At 37.0% G+C, this 24375-nt stretch overlaps 1 protein-coding gene across 5 annotated transcripts; it reads left to right on the top strand.

Annotated features, from left to right (window-relative positions):
• The first annotated feature begins 2740 nt into the window (after positions 1-2740).
• CBLL1 (Cbl proto-oncogene like 1) lies at positions 2741-19986 on the top strand. Of its 5 annotated transcripts, none has more exons than XM_020882736.2 (6): positions 2741-2942; positions 8691-8858; positions 11788-11888; positions 12277-12360; positions 13361-13434; positions 15719-19986. In XM_020882736.2, exons 1-6 carry the CDS (start codon positions 2894-2896, stop codon positions 16755-16757), a joined length of 1515 nt encoding a protein of 504 aa, XP_020738395.1. In that variant the 5' UTR covers positions 2741-2893; the 3' UTR covers positions 16758-19986. The 5 variants fall into 5 exon arrangements, with proteins under 5 accessions (XP_020738395.1, XP_020738397.1, XP_020738396.1 ...); XM_020882738.2 differs by lacking the exon at positions 2741-2942 and adding an exon at positions 3864-3978 and having other exon boundaries at positions 11791-11888; XM_020882737.2 differs by lacking the exon at positions 2741-2942 and adding an exon at positions 3864-3978.
• Positions 19987-24375: the final 4389 nt, after the last annotated feature.

Here is a 24375-nt window from a genome sequence, read left to right as displayed (position 1 = left end):
GAGGCTGGAGTTAGTTAAGTCTGCTAATGACGCTTGAAAGCCGATCACTTAATTTACTCCAATAAACAAAAGTCAAAGAGCCTTGGCTAAACATCAGGCTTGCTTGGTGTGTGCATCAGTATGCTAAGAGGTCTAAAACTGCCCTACTGACTCTATCTTCAAAACCTATCTCCAATCCCTATTTATAGGCAATAACGAAACTACAGCTAACATTTAACACTCATTTAATAATGAGCCAGGTGCTATATTGTTATCTCACTTAATCACCTCATGAAGCAATGACTATAGTAACTACTCTGGTAATAAAAACTATCATTTTATGAGGGCTTACTGGATGCCAGTAGGTACTAAATGCTTTTAGATAGAAAATATTTAATTCTCAAAGTAGTCCTAGAGGTAGATACTATTACCATCCCCACTTTATAAATGAAGTCAGCCACAAGATTAGGTAATCTGCCTAAAGTCTCACAGCTGTGTTGGGCTTGGAATCCAGTTTTTAACGTCCAAGTCCATATATCTATCACTATAGTCCACTACCTTTCCTATTCATATCTACTTATCAAACTTGTTCACGTTTAGTGGACACTGTCCTGATCAGTTCTCTTATTAACAGATCACTCACACTTGCTGGCATTTTGGCCATCACGGGGAGTCTCAGGCTTCCTGGTCAATTGTTCTTACAGGTTAATAGTATTGACTTCCTCCTACCCACACTTAAGATCTGCTTATTGTTTCTGAATCTACCTTGCTGAATTGTGTTGTTTTCATAAACATATCATGCTAGGTTTTGTTTATATGCTCTTTCTGAACTGCTACTCTGAAATCTTCTTTTCAAGGTTCTCTATAATCAAACCTTATTTTTCAGTATTCCCAAACATGGACCAAAGTGAAGCTGATCACTATTCTCTATAGAAGCTATGACATCTGTGACCTTGCTCTTTCTGGTTTGATGTGCCTCTTTCATTTCTCTCCTCACCTTCAAATGCTATCCTGTTCATCAAGATAAAGTCAGTCTACCTGACTGCCCTCAGCTCTACTGCTCATAATTTTCTCTGAATGTAGGTAGCACTGCATTCTCCTCAAAGACACAGAATGTAATTCCATGTTTTTAATTATTTCTATAAATGCTAGGCTATATGGTTCTCCATATAGGAACTGTTATTTATATGTTTTTTTCCTTCTGCGGTCTTAGGCACTACAGTGTTACAATTAAAAGAGCATTAAGGAGGGACCTCACTGGTAGTCCAGTGGTTAAGACGGCATTTTCACTGCAGGGGGCAGGATTTGATATGTGGTTCCAGAACTAAGATTCCATAAGACCTGCGGTGAGGGCAAAAAAAAGCATTAAAGAAATGAAAGTTATTGCCCTTGATCTGGTATTGAGAGTCTCAAGCTCTCTGATACCCATCCTATTTTTCTGTAAGTAAACAGTGCTATGTATTTAAATGCAAGGTCCAAAACACCTTGAAGAGCACTGACTAGCAGATGTCTGTCAATAAGATGAAAACATGATATATACCTTGGTGCTTCTGATTGTCCATTACCATGATGTTTCATTTTTATAAACCTTAGGACAGTACCAAGCTATAAATTAAGTATAAATGTTGACTTTCAGTAAAACTGTGACTGCTTACAGCACAAAGGTTAGCAACAATGGATACCAGAGGGCAGTAATAAAATGTTATATACAGTTTCTCTTATCATTTAGAGGAAGAAATTAATTTGTCATATTGCCACTGTACTAGTAAAGTGAGGCTATAGTTAAGGGGAAAGTGAATATAGAGCTCAGATGCTATAGCAATGCATAAAAGCATGAGGTCAAATCAAATAATTTAAATGTTTATCTAACATTTTAGCAATAAGAAATCTAAACGTGAGTTTCCTTTTAGTAAATTTTCATAACTTGATGCACCATAAAATGCTGCCATAACTTCTGACTTACATATTAAATTACATAAAACACAGTTTGAAGACTTCTTTAAAAATTCTTCTCTAAATATTAGCACCAGCAGACAGTAATATTACTACTCTGAACCTGGATCTGCATCAATCTGAAGTATGGCTGACTCTACAGTCATACCACCCTGAATGCAACTGACCTTGTCTGAAGGATGGTTGACAGGTTAAATATGAGGATCGAAAAAATTGGGGGAAAAAAAAAAAAACACTTTCTAGGTGACAACTACTTTTATACACAAAATTGGTGGAAAATGCTTGATTTTCATATAAAGTATTGTATTTACAGAAACAGGGAGGTATGGAAGAAAGGTTGTTTCCCCCAATTTGCAAAACACAAAAAATGCCCAGCAATTGAAAACATCTTGAAAACTACTTAGGGATACAGAAACTTACATTTTAACAAAAGCAGGACTAACTCTGAATCACAATTGTCCTTAGTTGTGAACGCACATAAAAACTTGTTTATAAAGCTGCACAAAAGGTAAGTCTTAAAAGATCCCACCAAAACATTCACCAAATAACACAGAACACTTACAGTGTTACTCATCATATTATTCCAAGCTCTCACTGGTTAACTATACAGACAGAGCACATCGCTACACATACTTGACTCCGAATTCAGCACCATGAAACCGCTTCTCTAAGAGGTTGACACAATAATCTTCAATTGATCTAGGAACTCTGGCACTGAAAGCGTGCATAACACAAGGTAATGATGTCGTCACCGAGGGACGACAAGAATAGAACCCAAATCCCTTGACTCCCCAGCTTGTGTTTTCCACTAATTGTGCTCCTTTCTACTCATTCGAGAGCATCAAGTGTGAAGGGCTGGAGAAGGGACTGGACACATGCGCCAGGGTCGCGAGGTGGAGACGGCCCGGAAGGTCCTCAGGAATCACTCCTTGGCACTTGTCTTTTGTTTCGGCTGAGGACGATGAAAGCTACAGCAACCACCAACCCTTGGGACCAAGAACTGGAACTAGGTACTGCCCGTGGCGGTAACTTGTCTCTTCATTTTAGGCCTTTCCGCTTTTTCACGGCTCCCTCGCGGCTAGCCCTAACGTTCTCTCCCCATCCTCAGCTCTACTCCGCACTGGAGTCCCCGCTGACCTTTGTAAGAGGCGGCTGCGCTGCATCCGTCCTCCACCTGGCCCGGCGTACAGTCCTTAAGACAGGTGTTCGAGGGGGAGGGGGAGGTTTCTCTAGAAAATGAATGCTAATCAAGCGTTAGAAATGGGTTTCAACTGTTAGCAACTTGAGAGGTGGGAACCGGGGTAGATACCCAAGTCAGCTCTGCGTGGGTCTGTGCAGCTCATCACGACAAAGCAAAATGTAGACATATAGGCACAGAGCTTTTCTCTCTAGCTGGGAGCCTTACACAGCTCAACCATCCCCTAGGCAACCTCCCGCTGGAGGACGCTTTCCGGAGCGCGCGTGTTTACACTCTTCCTGGACCGGGGGTGCCGGAGAACGTCGCTCGCGGACTCTGGGGGATTCCAAACCGTTACTCCGCCCGCCGGGGTGGGGACAGCCCAACGGCTGAGCCTGCGCAGTTGGGCTAGGTCGGCACCAGGGTACCGGCGCACTACAAGTCCCAGAAGGCTAAGCTCCGCGCGGAGTTGGGGTGTGCCGGGGGGCGCGGCGGCCGCCTTACCTGCCGCGAGCTTAGTCCTCCGGTTTCTACCGGCTCTTCCCCTCCCCCGTTCCCGTCAGTGTCCTCTCCATATTAAAAGGCTACTTCCTCTGGAAGCAGATGAGAGGAACCCTTAGTAGCCTCTACACTGACCCTCCCCGCATACTCGCTTTTTCTCTCTCTGCGCCGAACTGAGCCTGACTCCCTCACCGGAGTCTGCTAGCAGACGCAAGAGAAGGGAACTTTTGGAGGCACCAACCTGGGCCACCTGGTCACACTTCCGCCTCCCGGGCTCCGGAAGGTACCGCGCACGCGCTCCCTGCGACTCCGGAGCGGTTGACTTCCGCTCCCACTGTGCCCTGCGAGTCGAATCATGGATCACACTGGTAAGGAGGCGGAGGCAGTGGGGGTCCAGGTTCCATGCCCCCTTGGCCGGCCTGGGACTAGTCGCCCAGCGAACATAGAGGGGTTACATTCGCCTTACAGCCCTGGGGTGTGGCGGCGAGGAAGGAATCTCACAGACCCCCTTCCCGTGTCCGGCCAGGGCCTGCTACTTCCTGGCCTACCCTCCGATGTGGTACCTACAGCCTCCGTGCCGGCAACGGCAGCTCCTTCTGTGCCCGGAGCCGGCACCGCGGGGAGCGCGGGCTTCGCGGAGAGGAGAGAGCGCCGGCAGTTTTTTCCCTCATTTTGGGCGCTCTGCCCTATGTTACGGGGACTGGCGGGTAGAAAGTCTGGGAAGTCTCATTACGCTGGGAGTCGATGTGCTACAGTGGGTTAGAGACTTCCTGCTGTTTCAGTCAGCTTTGGGCGGGTGCTGCATTGGTCACTGCCTGTCGTTGTTGTCTCTCCGATCTTTCTTGGACTAGAGGTGGGAGAAGAGAGTCAGATAAGGGTTTTGGAATGATACCGGGAGCAGCTTTTCTGCTTAAGCCTATAGCATGCCCCGCGCTTCAGCTGTGGTCCTTAACCATCAGTCTTGAGGTTAAAATCAAGATATTCTCATTACTTTCTCCAAGTAAGAATGGCTCCACTCTTTCTTAAGTGTTTTTTGTCTTTTGCTTCCTTGCAGTTTTTGGCTGTTGAATGAGTGCATTTGGAGTTGGATACTGCTCCGTTCAGTTGTATCAGCCGTGTTACTAGTAGGGTGATAAAAGACTTTCTCCAGTATCAAGTATTAGTTAGGATTCCTCAGTCATCAACTGTTTACTTAACTTCATATATATACACACACACACACACACACGTATGTATATACACATACTCTCCTAGGCTTGGAGGTGGAATGGTAAACAAGATGAACTGAGTCCCTGTCCTCATGGAAGTTACGTTCTATTGGAAAAACCACAAAGAACAAGTTTTTAGAAATACAGATTATTATGAGGGCTTTGAAGAAGACATATGGGGCTGTGGAAGGTGGAAGCTTCAGAGAGGGTGGTCAGGAAGAGTCTTTTTAGGAAAGTAACATTTGTAAGCTGTGATCTGATGGATGAGAAGAATCCAGCTTGGCATAAATCACGTGGAAAGCATTTATAGCACGTACTAAGACTCTGAGGGAGGAAAATATAGAGAAAACCAATCAGCTGCACTTAGGTAGCGGGAAAGAGCCCTAAGATAAATTGGTAAGGAAGGCAGGAGTTGGGTGGTGCAAGACTTTGAAGTCCATGGTAAAGATTTGAGTATTATTTTAAGTGCAATATGAAGCCATTGAACAGAAGTGGAGTAGGAACATAGTCTCTTTTTAAAGTATAATAGGTTATTGTATGAAGAATGGTGTAAGAGAGGGAGGCAAGATAAATAGAAAATTTAGGAAGTGATTGCACTAGACCAGAAACGAAGCTTGGTTTAGTGATGGTGGCTTGGTTTAGTAAAAACAGGAATGGGCAGATTCAGTGAATCTTTTGCTGGTACCACTCAGGCCCTGGTGGATTGGTTTGGAGGCATGTTAGAGAAAGGAAAGGTGTGTAGGGTTCTAGTTTGAGTGGTGTCCTTTATTGGAAGACTTGGGAGAAAAATACCTTTTTTTTTTTAGAAATGGAGTAGAGGTGACAAATGGGAATTTGGCAACAAGACTTTGGACTGCTAAGTGTGAGGTGTTTGTTGGGACATAGAAGGGGAGTTGTCAAGTGGAAATCACAGGGCAATTTGTTTGGGACTTGGTACCATATAATGATTTTAAGGCATGAGGATGGATGAGATCACTTAAAGAAAGGGAAAATAGTAGAGCAGAGGGCCTAGCAGTAGGGAACTCTAGTGTTTGGAAGTTTTATAGAATTTAAACCATGAAATCTTGGTGTTAGAGAAGCAAACGTGCCACATTAGTGAAATATTTCTCATTTGAGCCAGTTACTGGAATTGGGAGTCAAGCACTTTTCACAGTTTAAGGATGTTACGTTAGGAAATTGTAATGTGGGTTGGTGTGTATCTGAGTATTTATTATCCTAGTTTTCTAAGTTAAAATTTTGCCTAAGAAAGTAAAAGTCATCCTAACATGGAAATATTCACTAATGAACTGACCACTTGAAAAAATAGTTCCTACTCAGATATCCCAGATACTTAACACGAGCCTCTTTTCTGTTTCTTTTTTTAAAAATTTCCTTATAAGGCAGTGTCCTTACCAGTTTCATGTCAGAATATGGTATCAAATGTTGTACACTGATTGTGATTACAAACCTTAAACAATATTCAAGTTTTCATCATATTCATAAATGTGAATTTGGTAATTGTTTGAATCACAAATAAAATCATTGGGAAATGAGGATGTGCCAGATAGCCAATAAATTGAAGACATTAGGTAAGGATAGGCATCTCAAAAGGAAAATTCTAATATCAAAGGATTAAAAGAGGCCCGTGGGGAAATTGATGGAACGCTTGAATGTTATGCAAAAATGACTGGTTTTGTGTACGTGCTGAAATTGTCAGTCGTAAAATGAAGGCTATCCTGTAGTATTGTAATAGAAAATTACTCCAAGAAACTCCTAATACTTGATTGAGTCTTTGGCCATTCTAAAAATTAGCACTTAGTTGTAACTGTAACCTAAATGTTGTAAAAATATTTCTTGATTCCTTTAATTCAAGATAAAATTCTGCACAAATCTTTTTAAAACCTATATAATACAGTATTCTATATTAGGCCTTTTACAGTGAATTTCACTTCATATGGGCAGTTACATCCTTAATTCTCACTTTCTATAATATCCAAGGACTTTCGTTGTTAGGCCTTTAGGGTTTTTAGTTGTGATATTCAAAAGGAAATTGTGCTGTATATTTTGACATTTAATAAACCCCCCCAAGCCCCAAGATAAACCCAGAGTTATGTCACTATTAAAGCTGTGCTTTGTACTTGGAGTCTGAGGCAGGAGTTAGAGGGCAGCAGGCTCTTGAAAGTCATAATCGTGACCTCAGGTGTCTAGGGTAGTGTGAAAAGGGCTTGTAGTAATGAAATGTTCACCAAGGTAAAACTGTTCAGAGTTCTTTTACTGTTGGAAAGACGTCATTGAACTGTCTCTGATAACTTGCTATTTTTTTAATTCAGTTTTTAATTTATTGAAAAGTCAGGAATACCTTCTAAGCAAAAAAAAAAAAATCATTCTGTCATACCTTTTTGCTATTACATTGTAGGTATTTTAAACAGCTAGAGTCAAAGCAGATGAAATACATTATCTTTTTGCTGTTTCATTGCTTGTAGATATTTAGCAACTAAGTAAGCAGCTAGAGTGAAAGCAGATGAAAGCATTATCTGATTGTTGATACATTTTGTGAAGCATTGAGAGTTAAGTCAAGATAGATTTATCCTAGTTTTAAGACTTTTAACTGTCCATGTATTCCCATTCTTGTGGTTTTTTTTTTTTTTGCAGATTAGCTGTTATGAAAATAATAATAGAAAGCAGACTGAAAGATATTTAAATTAATAGCTAAGGACCGATTTTGAATTTTGTTCTGTGTATTATTGAGAAAGAGTGCAAACGATGTGTAATTCTAGAATCCTTGGAGATCATTACTGCTGGGTAGGATACTACTTCCAAATTTGACTTTAGTGAATTTAATGTGGATAGTTTGGTTATGTCTCTGATTGTGCTGTCTCCTGCAGTGGCAGTTACACAGTGTGCTCACTAATTATCATCTTTAAAATGTTGCTATTTTAAATTATTTGCATTTCCTACTTTAGGGCATTTCCTTTTCTGTTTTTAGCAGATAAAGGTAAATATTTTCTAGATTGTATTGTGTCGTCATGGACTTGAAAAAAGGTGGCTTTTAATCTTAAAATAGAGTCAGGTCTATGAAATAATGCTTGTATTACTCATAGTATATGAGTAAATTTATTTCGTAAGCTAATAACAGAGACATAGAAAGTGTCAGTTATTTAGGCCTAGTTGGAAGTACAGAAATCTTGCATCCTCCTCACCTATAATTTACCATTACAGTGCTGACTAAGAATAACGCAGTCACCTGTACATCTAGAAATGTTCTAGTGTAGTAATGTGTGTGTTTACTGCTAAATAGTGTGGTAATTTTTACTGTATTCCTGAATGCTTTTTAGAAAAACTGTTTTACACCGAAGAGGATAATCACATCCCTAAAACTAACTTCATTTTCAGGGCATTATTTATTTAATTCTACCATTGTCAGTGTTGGTTTTGTGTTTCCAGTATTCTTGATTGCCCTGATGTAGATGCAGATTACTAAATTCATTGAGTGCCTACTTTGCATGCTTGATTGAAATGATGGTTTTCTTTCTTTTTGCTGTTCTTTCTTTACCTTTTTTTCCTTCTTAAAAAAAAAAAATCTTACAGTTGTTACACAGAAGGATTTTATGTTTCTATAAACCGCTCTGGAATTACATGGAAAACTTATTGTCCAGCCTCTTAGGGAGAGGTTCTATAACTTCTGTCAACTTTTTAAAGGGCTCCATGTCAAAAGCATTGCTTTAAGAGTTTATCCAAAATAGAGAAAATTAGTACTTGAACTTACATAGCATAGTATTTAAAATCATATACTCAGCCCTTCATAATGTTGGGTATATTGCTTTAATACCTGTGGCAGAATAACCTTCAAAAAGAAAACCTAAAAGAAATTACAACTTTTTTTCCTAACATAGACAATGAGTTACAAGGCACTAATAGTTCTGGATCGTTGGGTGGTCTTGATGTTCGAAGACGAATTCCTATAAAGCTCATCTCCAAACAAGGGAACAAAGCCAAAGCTTCACCTCGAACTCCACGGACTATAAACAGGATGCCTGCAAAGGCTCCAGCTGGTGATGAAGGTAATGTGTTTAACAGGTCCAAAAGTCTTTCTTTTACATCTGATTCCACCAAATAAGCAGTGTGATTTTATTTACTTTTAGCCACCCCTTTTTTTATCTTAAATATTCTCTTCTTCAGTCTTTTGACCTCTCATTTTGGCATAGTTTACTTTCCCTTTATAAATATTTTTGATTTATTTTCTTTTGTTGTTGAAAGTAACACTATTGTTTAGAAAAATCTAAACAGTATCGCAGAAAACGTAATACTAACGTAAAATTGCCCTCCTCCCACTTTTATTCTCCCCTCAAATCCTGGTATGACTTTTTCATAGTTGCTTTATAACTGCCCCCTTTTATTTTGTAAGATGCATGTGAGCTTCTGCTTTCTCAGTAGATTCAGATGTATCTTATTTAAGAAAATGGGTTTAGGTATTTCACTTATGGATATACCATAATTTATTTTAACAATTTTTAAAAAACATTTTGCTGTTAAAGACAGTTTTGCAGTAAATGTCCTTATTTATTTAGTATGTATATTTTGTAGAATACACACATTAGTATGTATATTTTGAAATTTAAATTTTGCATGAATTTGGGCATTTTAGAACTTGGTGGATTTAGAATTTATGCATTTTAGAATTTAATAGATGTTGTCAAATGGTTCTTAAAAAATGGTACATCATTTTATACTCCCACACCAATGTTGGTACTATTATCCTTTCCGTAAAGGATAGGATTTTTGTACTGATACACATTTCTTTAATTTATGAGCAGTGCTGTATGTTTTCATAGTGTTGGTCATTTCTTTTTTCTAGGCTCTATCTGTTCATATCTTTTTCCCATTTTTTTCCTGTTTGATTGTCTTTCTCTTGATTTTTATGAGTTCTTTGTTGATTAACAAAATTGGCTTTTGTTATATGTTGTGTATATTCCCTATTTGTCTTTTGAATTTTATGTATAAAATTTTTATTGTAGAGAAGCTTGTCAGTTCTTTGTAGTCAGACATTCAGTGTTTTCTACTGAACTTCTGAGTTTTATGTCATCCTTAGAAAGGCCTTTTGCCATTTCGTGAGTATAAAACAGTTTTTATGGCCTATGGGCCAAATCCAGTGCTGTTTTTTTATCAATCAAGTTGTATTGGAACACATGCATGCCCATTCTTTTAAGTATTGTCTGGCTGTTTTCGGGCTTCCCAGGTGGGTCATTGGTAAAGAAGCCACCTGCCAATGCAGGAGACTCAGGTTCGATCCCTAGGTTGGGAAGATCCCCTGGAATAGAATATGGCAACCTGTTCCAGTGTTCTTGCTTGGAAAATCCCATGAACAGAGGAGCCAGGTGGGCTGTATATAGTCCATAGGGTCACAGGGAGTTGGACATGACTGAGCTTAGGGCACACAACACATGGCTGCTTTCACACTATATTGGCATAGTTGAGTAATTGCAGGTATGGCAGTATTTACTTAATTGGTCTTTAGGCAGATAAAGTTTGCTGATCGCTGCTTTGGAACTTTTATGGATGTATATTTGGTTGTTAAAAATGGGATGTGACCTGAAGTGGGAGGGGATGAAGAGATATCTGAGAGGAAAGGGCTAGAAAGGGGATTTTAGCTTTTTTGCATTGTTTTACTGTTAAACAATAATTTATTTATACATTACTCTATAGTTTTAAAAAATTATTTTAAAACTAGAAAGGCCAAAGACAGAGTACCTTAGGTTATTGATGGAGCAGTAGCTGCTGCTTTGTTATCTCTACAGATATATGTATAGTTTAATGATGGGAGGATAGGCTGAACCACTCTGGATAATGATAATGTGCTCATGATTTTCTTGGCTCTTGTTCTGCTCAATAATTTTCTGAGTTTTAGATAAGTAGAAAAATTAACTTTCCTTATTTTGAGTTTTCGGTGACAGCAGCTTTTATAAGGCATAAATGGGCCAACTAAGAGCCTAGGGTCACTCAGATATAATTTAGAAGAACTCTATGTTTGTGTTGCTGGTAATTAGGTAAGCAGTACACCAGTGTATCAGTATCAGCTTCAAGAAATTATTGTATCTGTGCCTGTGTGTCTGTCTGCAGATATTAACCAGTTCTAGGGCCAAAAGTCCTGAGAAGCCTGGCATATTGGAGGGATAGATTTGTCTTCTCAGCTTTACCTTAGGTAATTGGATTCTACTTAGAATCCCTATCAAACTGTTCACTGATTTTCTTTTCTTTTGTATAAGATGAGAGGATTGCCATCAACTTTTTAATCAGGTCAGAGAAATTGAGCCCATTTGATCTTCATCTTGAAGTTTATTGATATTGATACGTACAGTGTAGGGGAGGAGACTTGTAGATATGATATAAATTTTGCTGTTTGGGTGAATAATCAGGGAAAGGTTTTAATTGAAATGTTGAGGTATAAGTATGTTGAGGTTTCTAAAGTCAGATTCAGTTTAAAGCTGAAGAAGAGGTTACCTAATTTTCTAAGTCATAAGAAGAAGGCCTGCAGAATTCTTTGTTAATCCTTTGGCACTAATACCAGTTACAATGTTAATACCACTTTTATACCATGATCAGAATAAATGACAATCAGTATCTTTTGTGTAATAATCATGATGATAATTATTAGTAGTTTTATACCAGAAATGGTCTGGTGGGTTAATATGAGCTCTTGAATAGGAGTGAAGAGATCAGAGATCCCTTCCTAGCTCAACCTCTGTGTATTGTTATGGTCTCCAATATTGCAGTATTCTCAGGCATGAGAATTGGACTACATGGGTCCCAGGATCATTTCTGGCAGCTGTTTAGTAAGACTTGATTATACTGTTTTTAGAGGAGCTTTGAAAGGTGTCAGTGAACTGGTCTATTTTGTCCATGTACAAAATAGAAATACAGGTCTATGTACCTGTATTTCCAAAATGAAATTTGAGATGTGAAAAGTTAATAGGTAACATTTTGTTTTCTCAGAAGGATTTGATTATAATGAAGAGGAACGGTATGACTGTAAAGGGGGTGAACTGTTTGGAAATCAACGAAGATTTCCTGGACACCTTTTTTGGGACTTTCAGGTATAACTAAAAATAAAATTATTAGAACAATAAGATATTTTAAATACTTTATTAGGACAATTTAGATTGCATAAAGAATAGTGTGAACTTTTATTATATCTTTCAGTACCCATAAATCATTTGTAATGCCCTATTTCACTGTTTCCAAAAATAATCTGAAGTAATTTTCAGTGACATCAAGTAAAATCAATAAGTAATAACACTGTCAAAGGGGGAAAAACCCCAAAACTGATGGTGGCTCAAATAATGTGGCATATGTGGGAATTATATCAAGAGACCTTCATTTCTAATTGTTTTGGTAACTTTTATACTAACTAATTCATTGTGTAATTTATAGACATAATTTTTAGAAATGCTTAAGGAAATTTTAATTATATCTTTTCAACAGATAAACATCTTAGGTGAAAAGGATGATACTCCAGTTCATTTCTGTGACAAATGTGGATTACCTATTAAAATTTATGGGCGAATGGTAAGTATAACTAAGTTAAATTCTGTTTTTATAAATTTATATATTTGTGTAGAGATGAGCACTCTGAAATTTAAGTAGATAGATTTATTATTGTTTAACAATAAAGTTTATAGCAAATAAGTATAAAATAGCTAAGGAAAGTTTGGGGATAATATGCATTTAATAAAATTATCTTGACAGATTCTTGGATTGCTTGTAAAATATTAATTAAGGAAACTAATTGTGAAAACTTAATTTCTTTGGATGGTTTGATCCTTAAGGAAAAAAATTATTTTTCTTCAACAGAATAAAATCAGTTATTTCTAAAGGCTAAAATTTTTAATATAAAACTGAATTAAATATTATTTATGATTTCTGAGAATTGAATTCTAAGCACTTAAAATACAGCGCTAACTGTAATTTTATAGTAATTTTGATATATAAATAGATAGTTTTACATCTTGGTTGGAAAAAAATCGAATTCACTGATCTGTGGTAGAAGCCGTGGATTCTGCACTGTCGCTTTGCTGTGTGGCATAACTAAACAGTAATGAATTGTGAGTTTTAAAATAGTGTAGCATTACTTTACTGTGTCCTCTGATTTATTTTTAAATATTTGTAAGTTCATTAACTTAAGACTACCAGGGAAGAAGGCTACTTGTATTAAGTGTAGAAGATACTTGTTCTTTCACTGCCTTGAAATACTTTCTGAAGATAACAGGACTAGATAAAACATTGTACAGTATTCTTCAGGAGCTTTTAACCTGTAGGGACCATGAATGTGCATGTGTATGTTTTTTGGGGGGAAAGGGCCAAAGTTTTCATTGCATTCTCACAAAGAGCTTTGTGACTGAAAAAGGTTAACTGTTGTTTTTATGTAATCAGTACTTAATAAATGTTCATTTTAACAAACAGTTCTCAAGTGCCTTCTATGTCTAGGTCACTGTGCTTACTGTTGCTTTTTATAGAAGTATTTTAATTTGTTCTAGAATACTTAACTGTAACATGTTTCTGTTCACAGATTCCATGCAAGCATGTTTTTTGCTATGACTGTGCTATTTTACATGAAAAAAAGGGAGATAAGATGTGTCCAGGGTAAGATCATCCTTAAATTTTTAAGGATTGTGATATAATGATTTATAATCTAGGTTAAAGGTGATGATATGATATAGACCATTGGCAAGATGGCAAGTGTGTAGACCTGACTAATGTTTATGTGTGAGCCTAGAGTTGACTGTGACCTTCTCCTTAGGATGGGGCTAATTAGCTATTATCAGTTAATTTACATTGGCCAAAATAACAATAATAAACACATCACAAAGTTAGCATTATAATCCAAAAATATTTTCTTATTTTAATGGGATGCTAGAGAGGTAGTGTCATGTAGTGATTTAGAGCAAAGACTCTGGAATTAGAATTCCTGGATTCAAATCTCTGTTTTGTGATTTATTAGCTATGTCACATAGGCGATTTCTTTATCTGTAAAATGGAGCTAATAATAGTACTTACCTCCCTGGCTTGTTATTAGAAGTAAATGAGTAGCAGATAGCAAGTACTATGTAAGTATAAACTCTGATTATGTCTTGAGTACATCTTAGAACACCTTCATGGTCTAAGACAGGCTCAGACAAGTTAAGACCATCGGGAGGTGTTGATTGATAGTGATCTATTTGGGGATGGTCTTAAAGGATCCAGAATAAACTATGACTTTTTATATCAATTCAGAACCCCTGATAGAAGATTTAAGAAAAACTTTGAGAGAAACTTCTTTGGAACAACTGTACGCTTTCTGCGTTACTTATAACCTAAGTTAAAACCTATCCCAAGGGTTGTAGTATTAGTTGATAACAAAATTGTGGACAGTTGTAAGGGATAATTTTCTTTTATGGTGTAGGAAGATTGGCATCTGTGGGAGAGAATGAATTAACAAACCAGTAAGAACTAATTCTTGTCTTAGCATATAAAAGGGAATTTAGTTTTCAAGTTTTTCAGTGTAACTTCAGTAAGCATATCTCTGGTTGGCTGTTAGGTATATTAAAACATAAGCTTATCTGGATTAATAGAGCTGGATCAGCAAGTGAAGAAATGACAATCCAAATTAATGTAAATATTCTATACTAATGCTTAAGCATCACCCAAAGAAATGTTCTCCCCCTGCCATCCTGTAAACTATTTCAGAGTTTACAGCAAATTAGAAGCAAAAAATGAGAAGTGTGCCAAATGGCCACTAAAGGGAAGCCTCCCAAGTATGAAGAAGTAGTACCAGCCTACAGTGAGGAAGGAACACCAGCCACCACTCAAAATCAAGAATATGGAGCCATTTGATACAGGGCATATGACCTGACCCACATATTCAATGATGATAGCTTATACATGTTTAGTGCTTAACTACTCATTAAGTCCTGTCATTTTCACTGTTTCTTTGATGTTTCAAATGTTCTTTTAAGTAGGCTGAAGTGTGTATAAAAAATTATGAGTTAGGTTAGATGTTATGACCCATTTTACAGATAAAGAAAGTTTAAATGACTTCTTCAAGATCTCAGAGCCAATACTAGATCCCAGTTCCAATTCCTAGTTCAGTCTTCTTTCTACTGTTTCAAGAAGCCTTCTAAAGGCAAAAGTGGATTAAAAAACAGTGAATGAAGGAGAATAGTTACAATTTGATCCTGACTCATTCAGAAAATAATTGAGTTAAATTTAGTGTTTTTAATTTAGAAAAATAGGAGTGAGTAATACTTTGTAGTAGTAAATTTGTCTGACAATTCAGGAAGACCCCCTCCTTGAAAGGACTCTTGGCATTCATGGTTTGAATTTAAAATATTGTTTAATATTAAGAACCTTGATGATTAGGATGATGCTGTTTATTTTTGTAGTTCTTACAACACCTTTCACTTAGTATCTTCTACTTAGTATTATTTGCTCAGAAAATTGCTTACTAGTCAATAAATATTCTACAAGCTTGCATTCTCTGATCCTGACAGATCCTTTGGTTTACCCTTCCTGGATTTTGGGGGGTTTTTGCACATGGATGCAAAATGTAGAATTGTTTGGGTTGCAAAATATAGAATTGTTTGTGAAATCAGATAAGTTCTTTATCTTGGTAAGAAAAGGTCTTTGCTTCAAACATACTCTGTTTGATAAACAGTTTAAATTTTTTTCTTAAGAGTTTTGATGTTGACAGAAATGCTGATGCTTAATAGCAAACAGACCACAAAGTGGAAAAGATTAAAGGTTCACTTACATTAACTATAACTTTTAATTGTGAACTTTTTACAGTGTTTTCCATAATAAAATTTAAAACTAGTCATCTTTGAAATTTAGTGCATTCTTTTTATAGTCTGTTTTTAGTAAATCAAACTTTTTTCCCCTTCTAATTTAGCTGTAGTGATCCTGTGCAGCGAATTGAGCAGTGTACACGAGGTTCTCTCTTCATGTGTAGCATTGTTCAAGGGTGCAAGAGAACATACTTGTCTCAGAGAGACTTACAGGCTCATATCAACCACCGCCATATGAGAGCTGGAAAACCTGTTACCCGGGCTTCACTTGAAAATGTTCATCCTCCTCCTATTGCCCCACCACCAGCTGAAATCCCCGATCGTTTTATCATGCCGCCAGACAAGCACCATATGAGCCATATTCCGCCAAAGCAGCACATCATGATGCCACCTCCTCCTTTGCAACATGTGCCCCACGAGCACTATAATCAGCCACATGAGGATATTCGTGCTCCTCCAGCTGAATTGTCCATGGCTCCACCTCCACCTCGCTCAGTCAGTCAGGAAACCTTTCGCATTTCAACAAGAAAACACAGCAATTTAATAACTGTCCCTATTCAGGATGACTCAAATCCAGGTGCTAGAGAACCACCACCTCCTGCCCCCGCACCTGCTCACCATCATCCTGAATATCAGGGTCAACCAGTGGTCTCGCACCCTCATCATATTATGCCTCCACAGCAACATTATGCACCACCCCCACCTCCTCCACCACCAATAAGCCATCCAATGCCACATCCTCCCCAGGCTGCAGGCACTCCTCACTTGGTGTACAGCCAGGCTCCACCTCCACCAATGACCTCTGCTCCACCACCAATTACCCCTCCCCCTGGACATATTATTGCCCAGATGCCACCTTATATGAATCATCCTCCTCCAGGACCTCCCCCACCTCAGCATGGTGGTCCACCTGTAACTGCACCCCCTCCTCACCATTACAACCCCAACTCTTTACCCCAGTTCACTGAAGATCAAGGAACTCTGAGCCCTCCATTTACACAGCCAGGGGGAATGAGTCCTGGTATATGGCCTGCGCCGAGAGGGCCACCTCCTCCTCCACGAATGCAGGGTCCGCCTTCTCAAACCCCACTACCTGGACCACATCATCCAGATCAGACAAGATACAGACCGTATTACCAATGATAATAGTATTCTGAACTGATGATATGATGAGGAAACAAAACTTATACGTATAGTCAATCTTTTCTTTAAGCTTTGACTGTTCGGGGAAGGAAAAGCACCTCTTGCTGAGGTGGCTGTACAACACTTAGGGTCTTGTCTCCTAAAATGGTTTTAAACCTTGACCTTAGGATTGATTTCAAGTACTATACTGTAGCACAGTGAAGTGGCTCGGTTGAGCACGGCTATATTTTAAGAACTTTGTTCCCCTAGTGTGGTAAATTGACCCAGAGGTGACCGTTTGTAAAAAAAAAAAAAAAATTGAAAACATTTTTCCATCGTTCCACTTTCAAAAGTACGTCTTTTGTTAAACCCAATGTTTAAGTTTTTCTTGTGATACATTTTGTTAACCTGTGTAAAAGGATTAAATTTCAATATGGTTGTAAAATGCTATTTTTATGTGAACTTAAGTGCAGCCACATACTGTTTTTTAAACCATATGTTTTACCACTAATTTCCCAAAGTTACAATAAAATCCTAAAAGTAAAAATCTAATAGAATTAACTGTAAGGCAGACTGTTAAATGGTAGAAAATTATTTCACATTTTAGGCACTGAAATTTTGAGGTATATTAGGTATATAATGCACTTCACTTGGATGCCTTTTCATTTATAGGCAGCCTCAGGAGCACCAAAATACATTGAAATTCCAGTCTAAAAATATTTATGTCTGTAATGTTAAGAGGCATTGCTTGTATTTTTGGAAAGATAGGGCCAAAGTAATCAACTCTATAGGCTCCAAGCTGTTGGGGATGCTGTTACTCATTAATGCTTTTTACTGAATGGTTGGAGTCACATGATGCATCACACTTATTAACCTTAAGTAACATTTTATAGAACTGTATCAGTGGTATTCTTTAGATGAAGTGTGTTCCTCTCTGCTCATTGTCTGAAACTAAATATTTAGGGTTGAATAGGCTTTATGTAATTCCTCATTTCATGGTAGAATTTGATCCTGTGCTTAAGTGGTTTCTTGTTTATTGGGTTTTAAAGTATAATTTGAATGCCATGGAGGAATTTGAATACTGTATTAATGAAGGATGTTCTTGTAATCACATACTTGCATTGCTCAGGTTTCATTACTGTATGATAAGGTGTTTTTCTCTAACTTGACATTTAAAAACTATTACTGACTTCCTGTTTCTTTTATTGGTTAAGCAGTCTAAAACTTGGAACGTTTTTTTAGCATAGAGTCAACAGTGAAGACTACCAGATGATTTTGTATTGAAGAGAAAAGTAATGTCTAAATTGTGAATTTCAGTGCATTATAAGGTGCCTTCAGAGTCAGCTTTTGCATTATAGGGGCTTGTTACAGTCCAGCTAAGATGACCACTTACAGTTTATACAGAATTCATATGTATAAATCAACATTCTTAGGATATTACTATATATCCTTTGAATACACCCCTGTGAAGTACTTCCTCCCCCCTAAAATGGTGCATAACATAAACATGAAATGTGTAGTATACAGATACCATTTATTATTAAATAGTTTGTAGTATATAAATTTTAGAACATTTCTTTTTGACAAGAGGTGAACTGATGGCTAATTTACCATTTAATTCTGTCAGGAACAGGCAAAGCAGTTTCTCACTTTGGATAATCTGATACAAAGTCATCTATAAATTTAGAGCTGAAATAATATAAATGGCCCTTTCAACCATGACCAGCTGAAAATAATACACTTTTTTTTTAAGTGAAAGTACGTGATTTTTCACACCTAGCAATTTGAGAGTTCAGTGTTAATTCGGTGTTTCTAATGAGAAATGGTTATTAGATGCATAGGAGTGAAATAGTGTGAAATGGTGGTGAGTGTGTCTATCATATTACTGTAGGTACTTGGACTGGTGCAAACTTGATTACCTTTAATGGCCCTCTTTAGGAGCTGTTAAAATATTGTTGAAAATTCAGTACCAATATTTTGGTTTCATGTAATAGGAAATAACAAAACTCACTTTAAAGCTTCTCAGCTATTTATGAAGAGCTCACCTGATTTAAATGAAATTCACTAGAATTGAATGTATTGAACAAAAAATGTTATCACGGTAAAATTCCACATGTTAAGTCTCGTAGGCTTTAAAATTTTTTGGTTAGGTTTAAGAAATATGTGTTACGCAGGGAGGCAGTTCAGATGAATGTGTTGTAGCAGACAGTTTTTTTTAAAAATGGTGTTAGACTTGAATTCATCCAGTTATTGTTTGAATGAGGGTGGGTGGGTAGAAGGATAACAAAATTATTGTTAGTGTTTCTTTCCTTAAGGAAAAAGATGTGAATCCCAGCCTTATTTCAGGGAAGCCTTTGAAGCTATGATGGACATAAGTCTAAATTAAATGTATGTATGTTTCATTATATTGCTCTTAAAAGACTACTGAGGTGGCAGTTTAATTCTTAAAAACAATAAAATGAAAGCATAAATACTATTTTGCCTAGATGAATTTTTACCTAATGATGACACATTTGGGAGAATGCAGAATTTTTCACATCGATACAACTTCTACAGCAAAATTTCACATATTTGGAGATTAAAACCAGCAAGGTGAACATTAATATTTCTAAAGGGACATGCTTGTTCAGAGTATAATGTATAGTATTGGGGAAAATTATCAGCTGCAAAGATTGTAAGAAACTACTTAATATTCATTTTGCCCTGTAAAAAACCACTTGCTCAAGTTATTGTATAAGAGACTAACACTAAAATACAAATGGAAAAGATAATTTGACCATATTTTTAAACTTGAAATAGGCCATTTTATGATATGAAGTATACAGACCTGCTCTTGGCTTTGTTCTGATGTACTGGAAGAGTATCTTTCATACATCTTTTTGGAAAAACCATGTAAACTTATTTTTGAAAAAGTATTAATGGAAAAAAAAAGTATGTGGAAAAATCTCAAGTACCTGAAACAAAAATACACTTTTCTGATTATTAGATTAACCATCAAATTTGGTATATTGATGTTAATTGAGGCTTGACACAATCATACTATATTCTAACTGAAGTGGATTTATTTTTCTTTACTGGTTTGTAATTGTAATCTGTTCAGTTGTGGCCTAGACCAAGCAGACTTTACTTACTATAATACATGCACAATCTAATAAAGCAATATTGGATATACTAGACTTAAAGGGGAAAGAGAGGTAAGCCAGTTAAAATACTTGGTAATGATACTAATAAAAACATTTGAATTTTCAAACATTTTTTGTTTTGATTCATGCCCCTTCAGTTTTCTATTTTTGAGGGGAAAAGCGTTACGGCAGAATTGTTAAAGCAACATTTTAATATTAAACTTTAATTTCCTCATCTCCCATTTGAATTTTTAGGCATTACAGGATCACAGGAGTTAAATGGGTCATGAGTTTTTATCACTTGGGCAGGACCAAGTCTTTCTAAAAAGCTAGCCTATGTCTTCAGAATATCTTAGTTCTATTCTAAGTTAGTTGTAAGCACTAACTTTAATACTGTATTTAAGTCCGTTTCTTATTAATCTAGTCTTCCTTGGTGGCTCAGTCAATAAAGAGTCTGCCTACAATGCGGGAGACCCAGGTTCAATCCCTGGGTTGGGAAGATTCCTTGGAGAAGGAAATGGCAACCCACTCCAGTATTCTTGCCTGGAAAATCCCATGGACAGAGGAACCTGGTGGGCTACAGTCTGTGAAGTCACAAAGAGTTGGACAGACTGAGTGACTTAACACTTTCACTTTTTCCTATTAATCTACCTTTGAAATTGTTCTCTGTCTTCAGATTGGAAAATCTTACTCCCTTTTGCTTTTCTTCCTATGTGTTGCTTTCAAAATCTTTTAATTTTTTGGTTTGTTTTAAAATTTCTATTCATTTCATTTATAAAAGCAGTAAGCTTTGGGGAGAAATATGTCATATTACAAATAAAGACCCCCTTGACCACTACCACAATTTTCCCTTCCAGAGATAACCCCTGTTAAAACTTTGGTGTACAAATCATGTTAGTTGCAGAGCTGACAACTAAATAATAGGCTTCATGCTCTGGTTAAGCACCTTAATAATCCATGGTAAACGTAGTATTTTGTGGCCTATACTCAGATATGTACTGAACATCCACCATGTGAAATATATTCATTCATTATATACTAGATGCCATTTCAAATTTTAAAAATTTTATATTGGAGTATTGTTGATTAATAGTGTTACGTTAGTTTTGAGTATACAGCAAAGTGATTCAGTTAAGTGATTCAGTTACATATATACATATATCCATTTTCAAATTCTTTTCCCATTTATGTTATTACAGAATGTTGAGCAGAGCTCCTGTGCTATACAGTAGGTCCTCGTTAGTTATCTGTTTTAAGTATAGCGGTGTGTACCTGTTGATCTAAGCTCCCAGTCTGTACGTACCCCTACCCTTCCTGGGTTTCCCTGGTGGCTCAGCTGGTAAAGTATCCGCCTGCAATGCGGGAGACCCAGGTTCAATCACTGGGTTGGGGAGATCCCCTGGAGGAGGGAAATGGCTACCCACTCTCGGTATTCTGGCCTGGAGAATTCCATGGACTGTATAGTCTATGGGGTAGCAAAGACTCAGACACGACTGAGCAGCTTTCACTGCCCTTCCTCACTGGTAACTAAATTTGTTCTCTTTCTGATTTATAAATTCATTTTTTCTATTTTTAGGTTTTGCATATAAGTGATACATGATATGTGTGATATTTGATCAGACACCATTCTAGTCACTTGGGATGCACAAGTCTTTAGAGACAGATGACCAATAAATTTCATTAAATTATGTAACATGCTAGAAGTGGTAAAATCACACTTGTCAGGAAAATAATAAAGTGAAAGTAAGAATAATGTGGTGTTGATAGGTTTGCGATTTTAAATTGAACAGTCTGGATAAAAGTCATTGAAAAGTTGACATTTGAGCAAAGATTTGAAGTAGGTAAGAGTTAACCACATATATTATGTGTGGAAGAACTTTCCAAGCAGAGGACAGAATCTATGAAGGCTTTAAAGAAGCCTGGCATTATCTGAGGAATAGCAAGGAGATTGGACTGAAATGAGTGAGTAGTAAGAAGAGGTCAGAGGTAATGACAGCGGAATGGAAACATCTCAGGCTTCCTAGGCCATTGTAAAGACTTGGACGTTATTGCTCTGACATAGCAAGCCATTGTGAAGTTCTGAGCAAAGGAATGTAATGATCAGGTTCAATTTCTACATGTAAATTAAACACCTATATGATGGACATGGGTATATAATGATGAACAAAATAGATATGACCCCTGCCAATTAGGAGCTTATATTCTAACCCCTACATTTAGTAGCCCCTCAGTTTTCCTCAAAAAATTTTATGTTCTTTTTCAAAATACAGTGTCCAGGTTGAAAAAAAACAAAAATGTAATATTACATATATACAACCATAATGATATAATTTATTTGATTCTGGAATTAATGTTTTCTAATTGCTTTTCTGGGTATATTTAATTGTGCAATGCTAAATAAGTGACTTTGGAACATATCTGTAGAATGCATCTATTTTGTTCCTGAGTTTAGTCCTGCCTTGTGCTAGATCAGATTTTAGATAAGTTTTTGTTTTCTCTGGAGAGATATTTCCTAAAGATTAAGAGCCTGAGCTCTGGAGTCAAAACTGTCTGGACTGAATTCTGGTTCTACTACCTATAGAACTAGCAAGTATATGCAATTTAGACTAATTATTTAATCTTTAAGCCTTGATTTATTTTGCTTTTCTGAAAAATGAGGATAAACATAGAACCTACCTTATGGGGACTTTTTTGATAATTAAATGAGTTGATTCTAGATGTAGGGTAGAGTCAGTTGAGTTTCCTGACAGATTTTTCAGCTTGACCAGCTGGAAGACTGTGGAGTTGGCATTAACTGGGGTGGAAAGATGCTAGTAGAGGTGATGAGGGGGAGAAGATCAGTAGATCAGTTTTGGCATGTAGATGTCCAGGTGAAGATGGCAGGTAAATATGAAATATTCCTCTTCTCTGTTCTTGTTTATGCAGTGGGTGGTCAAGCTTACATTTAAGACATTATGTTTCTCAGTGAGAAATTACTGTGTTTAAACAAGAATATGTATCACATACACAAGTTAGTATTAGAAAATGATTTTGAAGATAAACCTGCTTGGCATGTATGAGGTCCAACCTTTCTTGATTTCAGTAATACAGCTGCTTCTTGACAAGTGGTTCTGTCTCCCAGTTGATCATTGGATGTCCTCTCCCCTTCAGTCTTGCTCTGATTTGTGTAAGTTTTGTTTTTTTCTTTTGTGTGTGTGTAAGTTTTATTTTTATCTCCCAGCACCAATCTCTTGGCCTCTTCCTAAACCAAAGATCAGAGTTTTTATCCTAGTCAATTTCCAGTATTTGCTCTGAGGCAGGCAAGTCAAGGCCTGGCTCCATGCATACCCCTTACTCAAAGCATATTCACCTTAGAGGCCTTGGAAAAAATAAAACATTTAAGGATGAAGTAAGTGAACCTCAGGATGTTATGGTTGAATGGGTTGTGATGGGGGTGTGGTAATTGGAATGCTTGTTCCTTCTCTATGATATTTTGGTTGGCAAGTAGAGCATAGAGGGCACCTTTACCTGGGAAGATGCAGACATTATGTCAATTCTATGTAAGGCATTTGTCCCACTCCCAAGGCAAATGATCAATTAAATAGGCTCATGTTTTCAATTTCTACTCCCTCCCTCTCTAAAGGAAGAGCTCTTAACCTGAGATTCATAGAGCATCATACACAAATGTGTATGTGTATTTTTTCCCCAAAGTTCATAGGGTACATGAGACTCTATAAGATGTCCATGACTCAAAAAGCTTAAGATACGTTGCTGTAAACAGTGCTGAGATTCTAGTTTTTAATTAAGAGAAGATATGTAAATAATCCTTTCTTTTATCTTCCTGTAATTGGTTTAAGTAGACAAGCCCTCTCAGTAAGACTATTAATAAAGGATGAAAGAGTACTTTGACAATAAACATTAGAAGTGAGATCTAAAACAATTGGGACAACTTTTCCCATTAACAGAGTGGCTTTATGTTGAACAGAGGCCACTGAATCCTTTACTGTTGGTGATGATGTTTAATTTCTGTTACATAAATAACAGATTTATAAAATACAAGTCTCATTGCAGAAAGGTTAGAAGGATTCTCATGTAGCAGGTTTCCAGTCAGATCACTGTAAAGAGGACTCAGCAAGCATGTATCAGAAAGCTAATAAGAAACTTAATAAAGCAAGACACACCTATTATACAATTGATTTTTTAAAATGAATATATATTAGTGTGAACTATATAAATTACAAGATTCAAAGCAATGGTGCAAGTGCACTGCAAAATAGGCACAGAAGTAGTGACTTGGATGGAAATCTGTCAGTGCTATAAAAATACTTATAAACAAAATAATTTTCTTTTGATAAATCTACAAGGTAGAAAATTAAAAGTATTTACATAATTGGTTACTAGATATGTGAAAAATATACCATGCTAGAACAATCTCGTTCCAAAGTTTGAAACATAATTTCTGTCAGAAATACTCTTCATACAATGTATGAACTTATCAATAACTTTCTGGGTATAAAGTTCTTCTTTATGTGACAGAT

Source organism: Odocoileus virginianus, chromosome 1 (assembly GCF_023699985.2).
Source record: "Odocoileus virginianus isolate 20LAN1187 ecotype Illinois chromosome 1, Ovbor_1.2, whole genome shotgun sequence".
Taxonomy (NCBI): Eukaryota; Metazoa; Chordata; class Mammalia; order Artiodactyla; family Cervidae; genus Odocoileus; species Odocoileus virginianus.
Note: the sequence above shows the minus strand (reverse complement) of the source record. Positions and strands in the feature narration are given on the sequence as shown.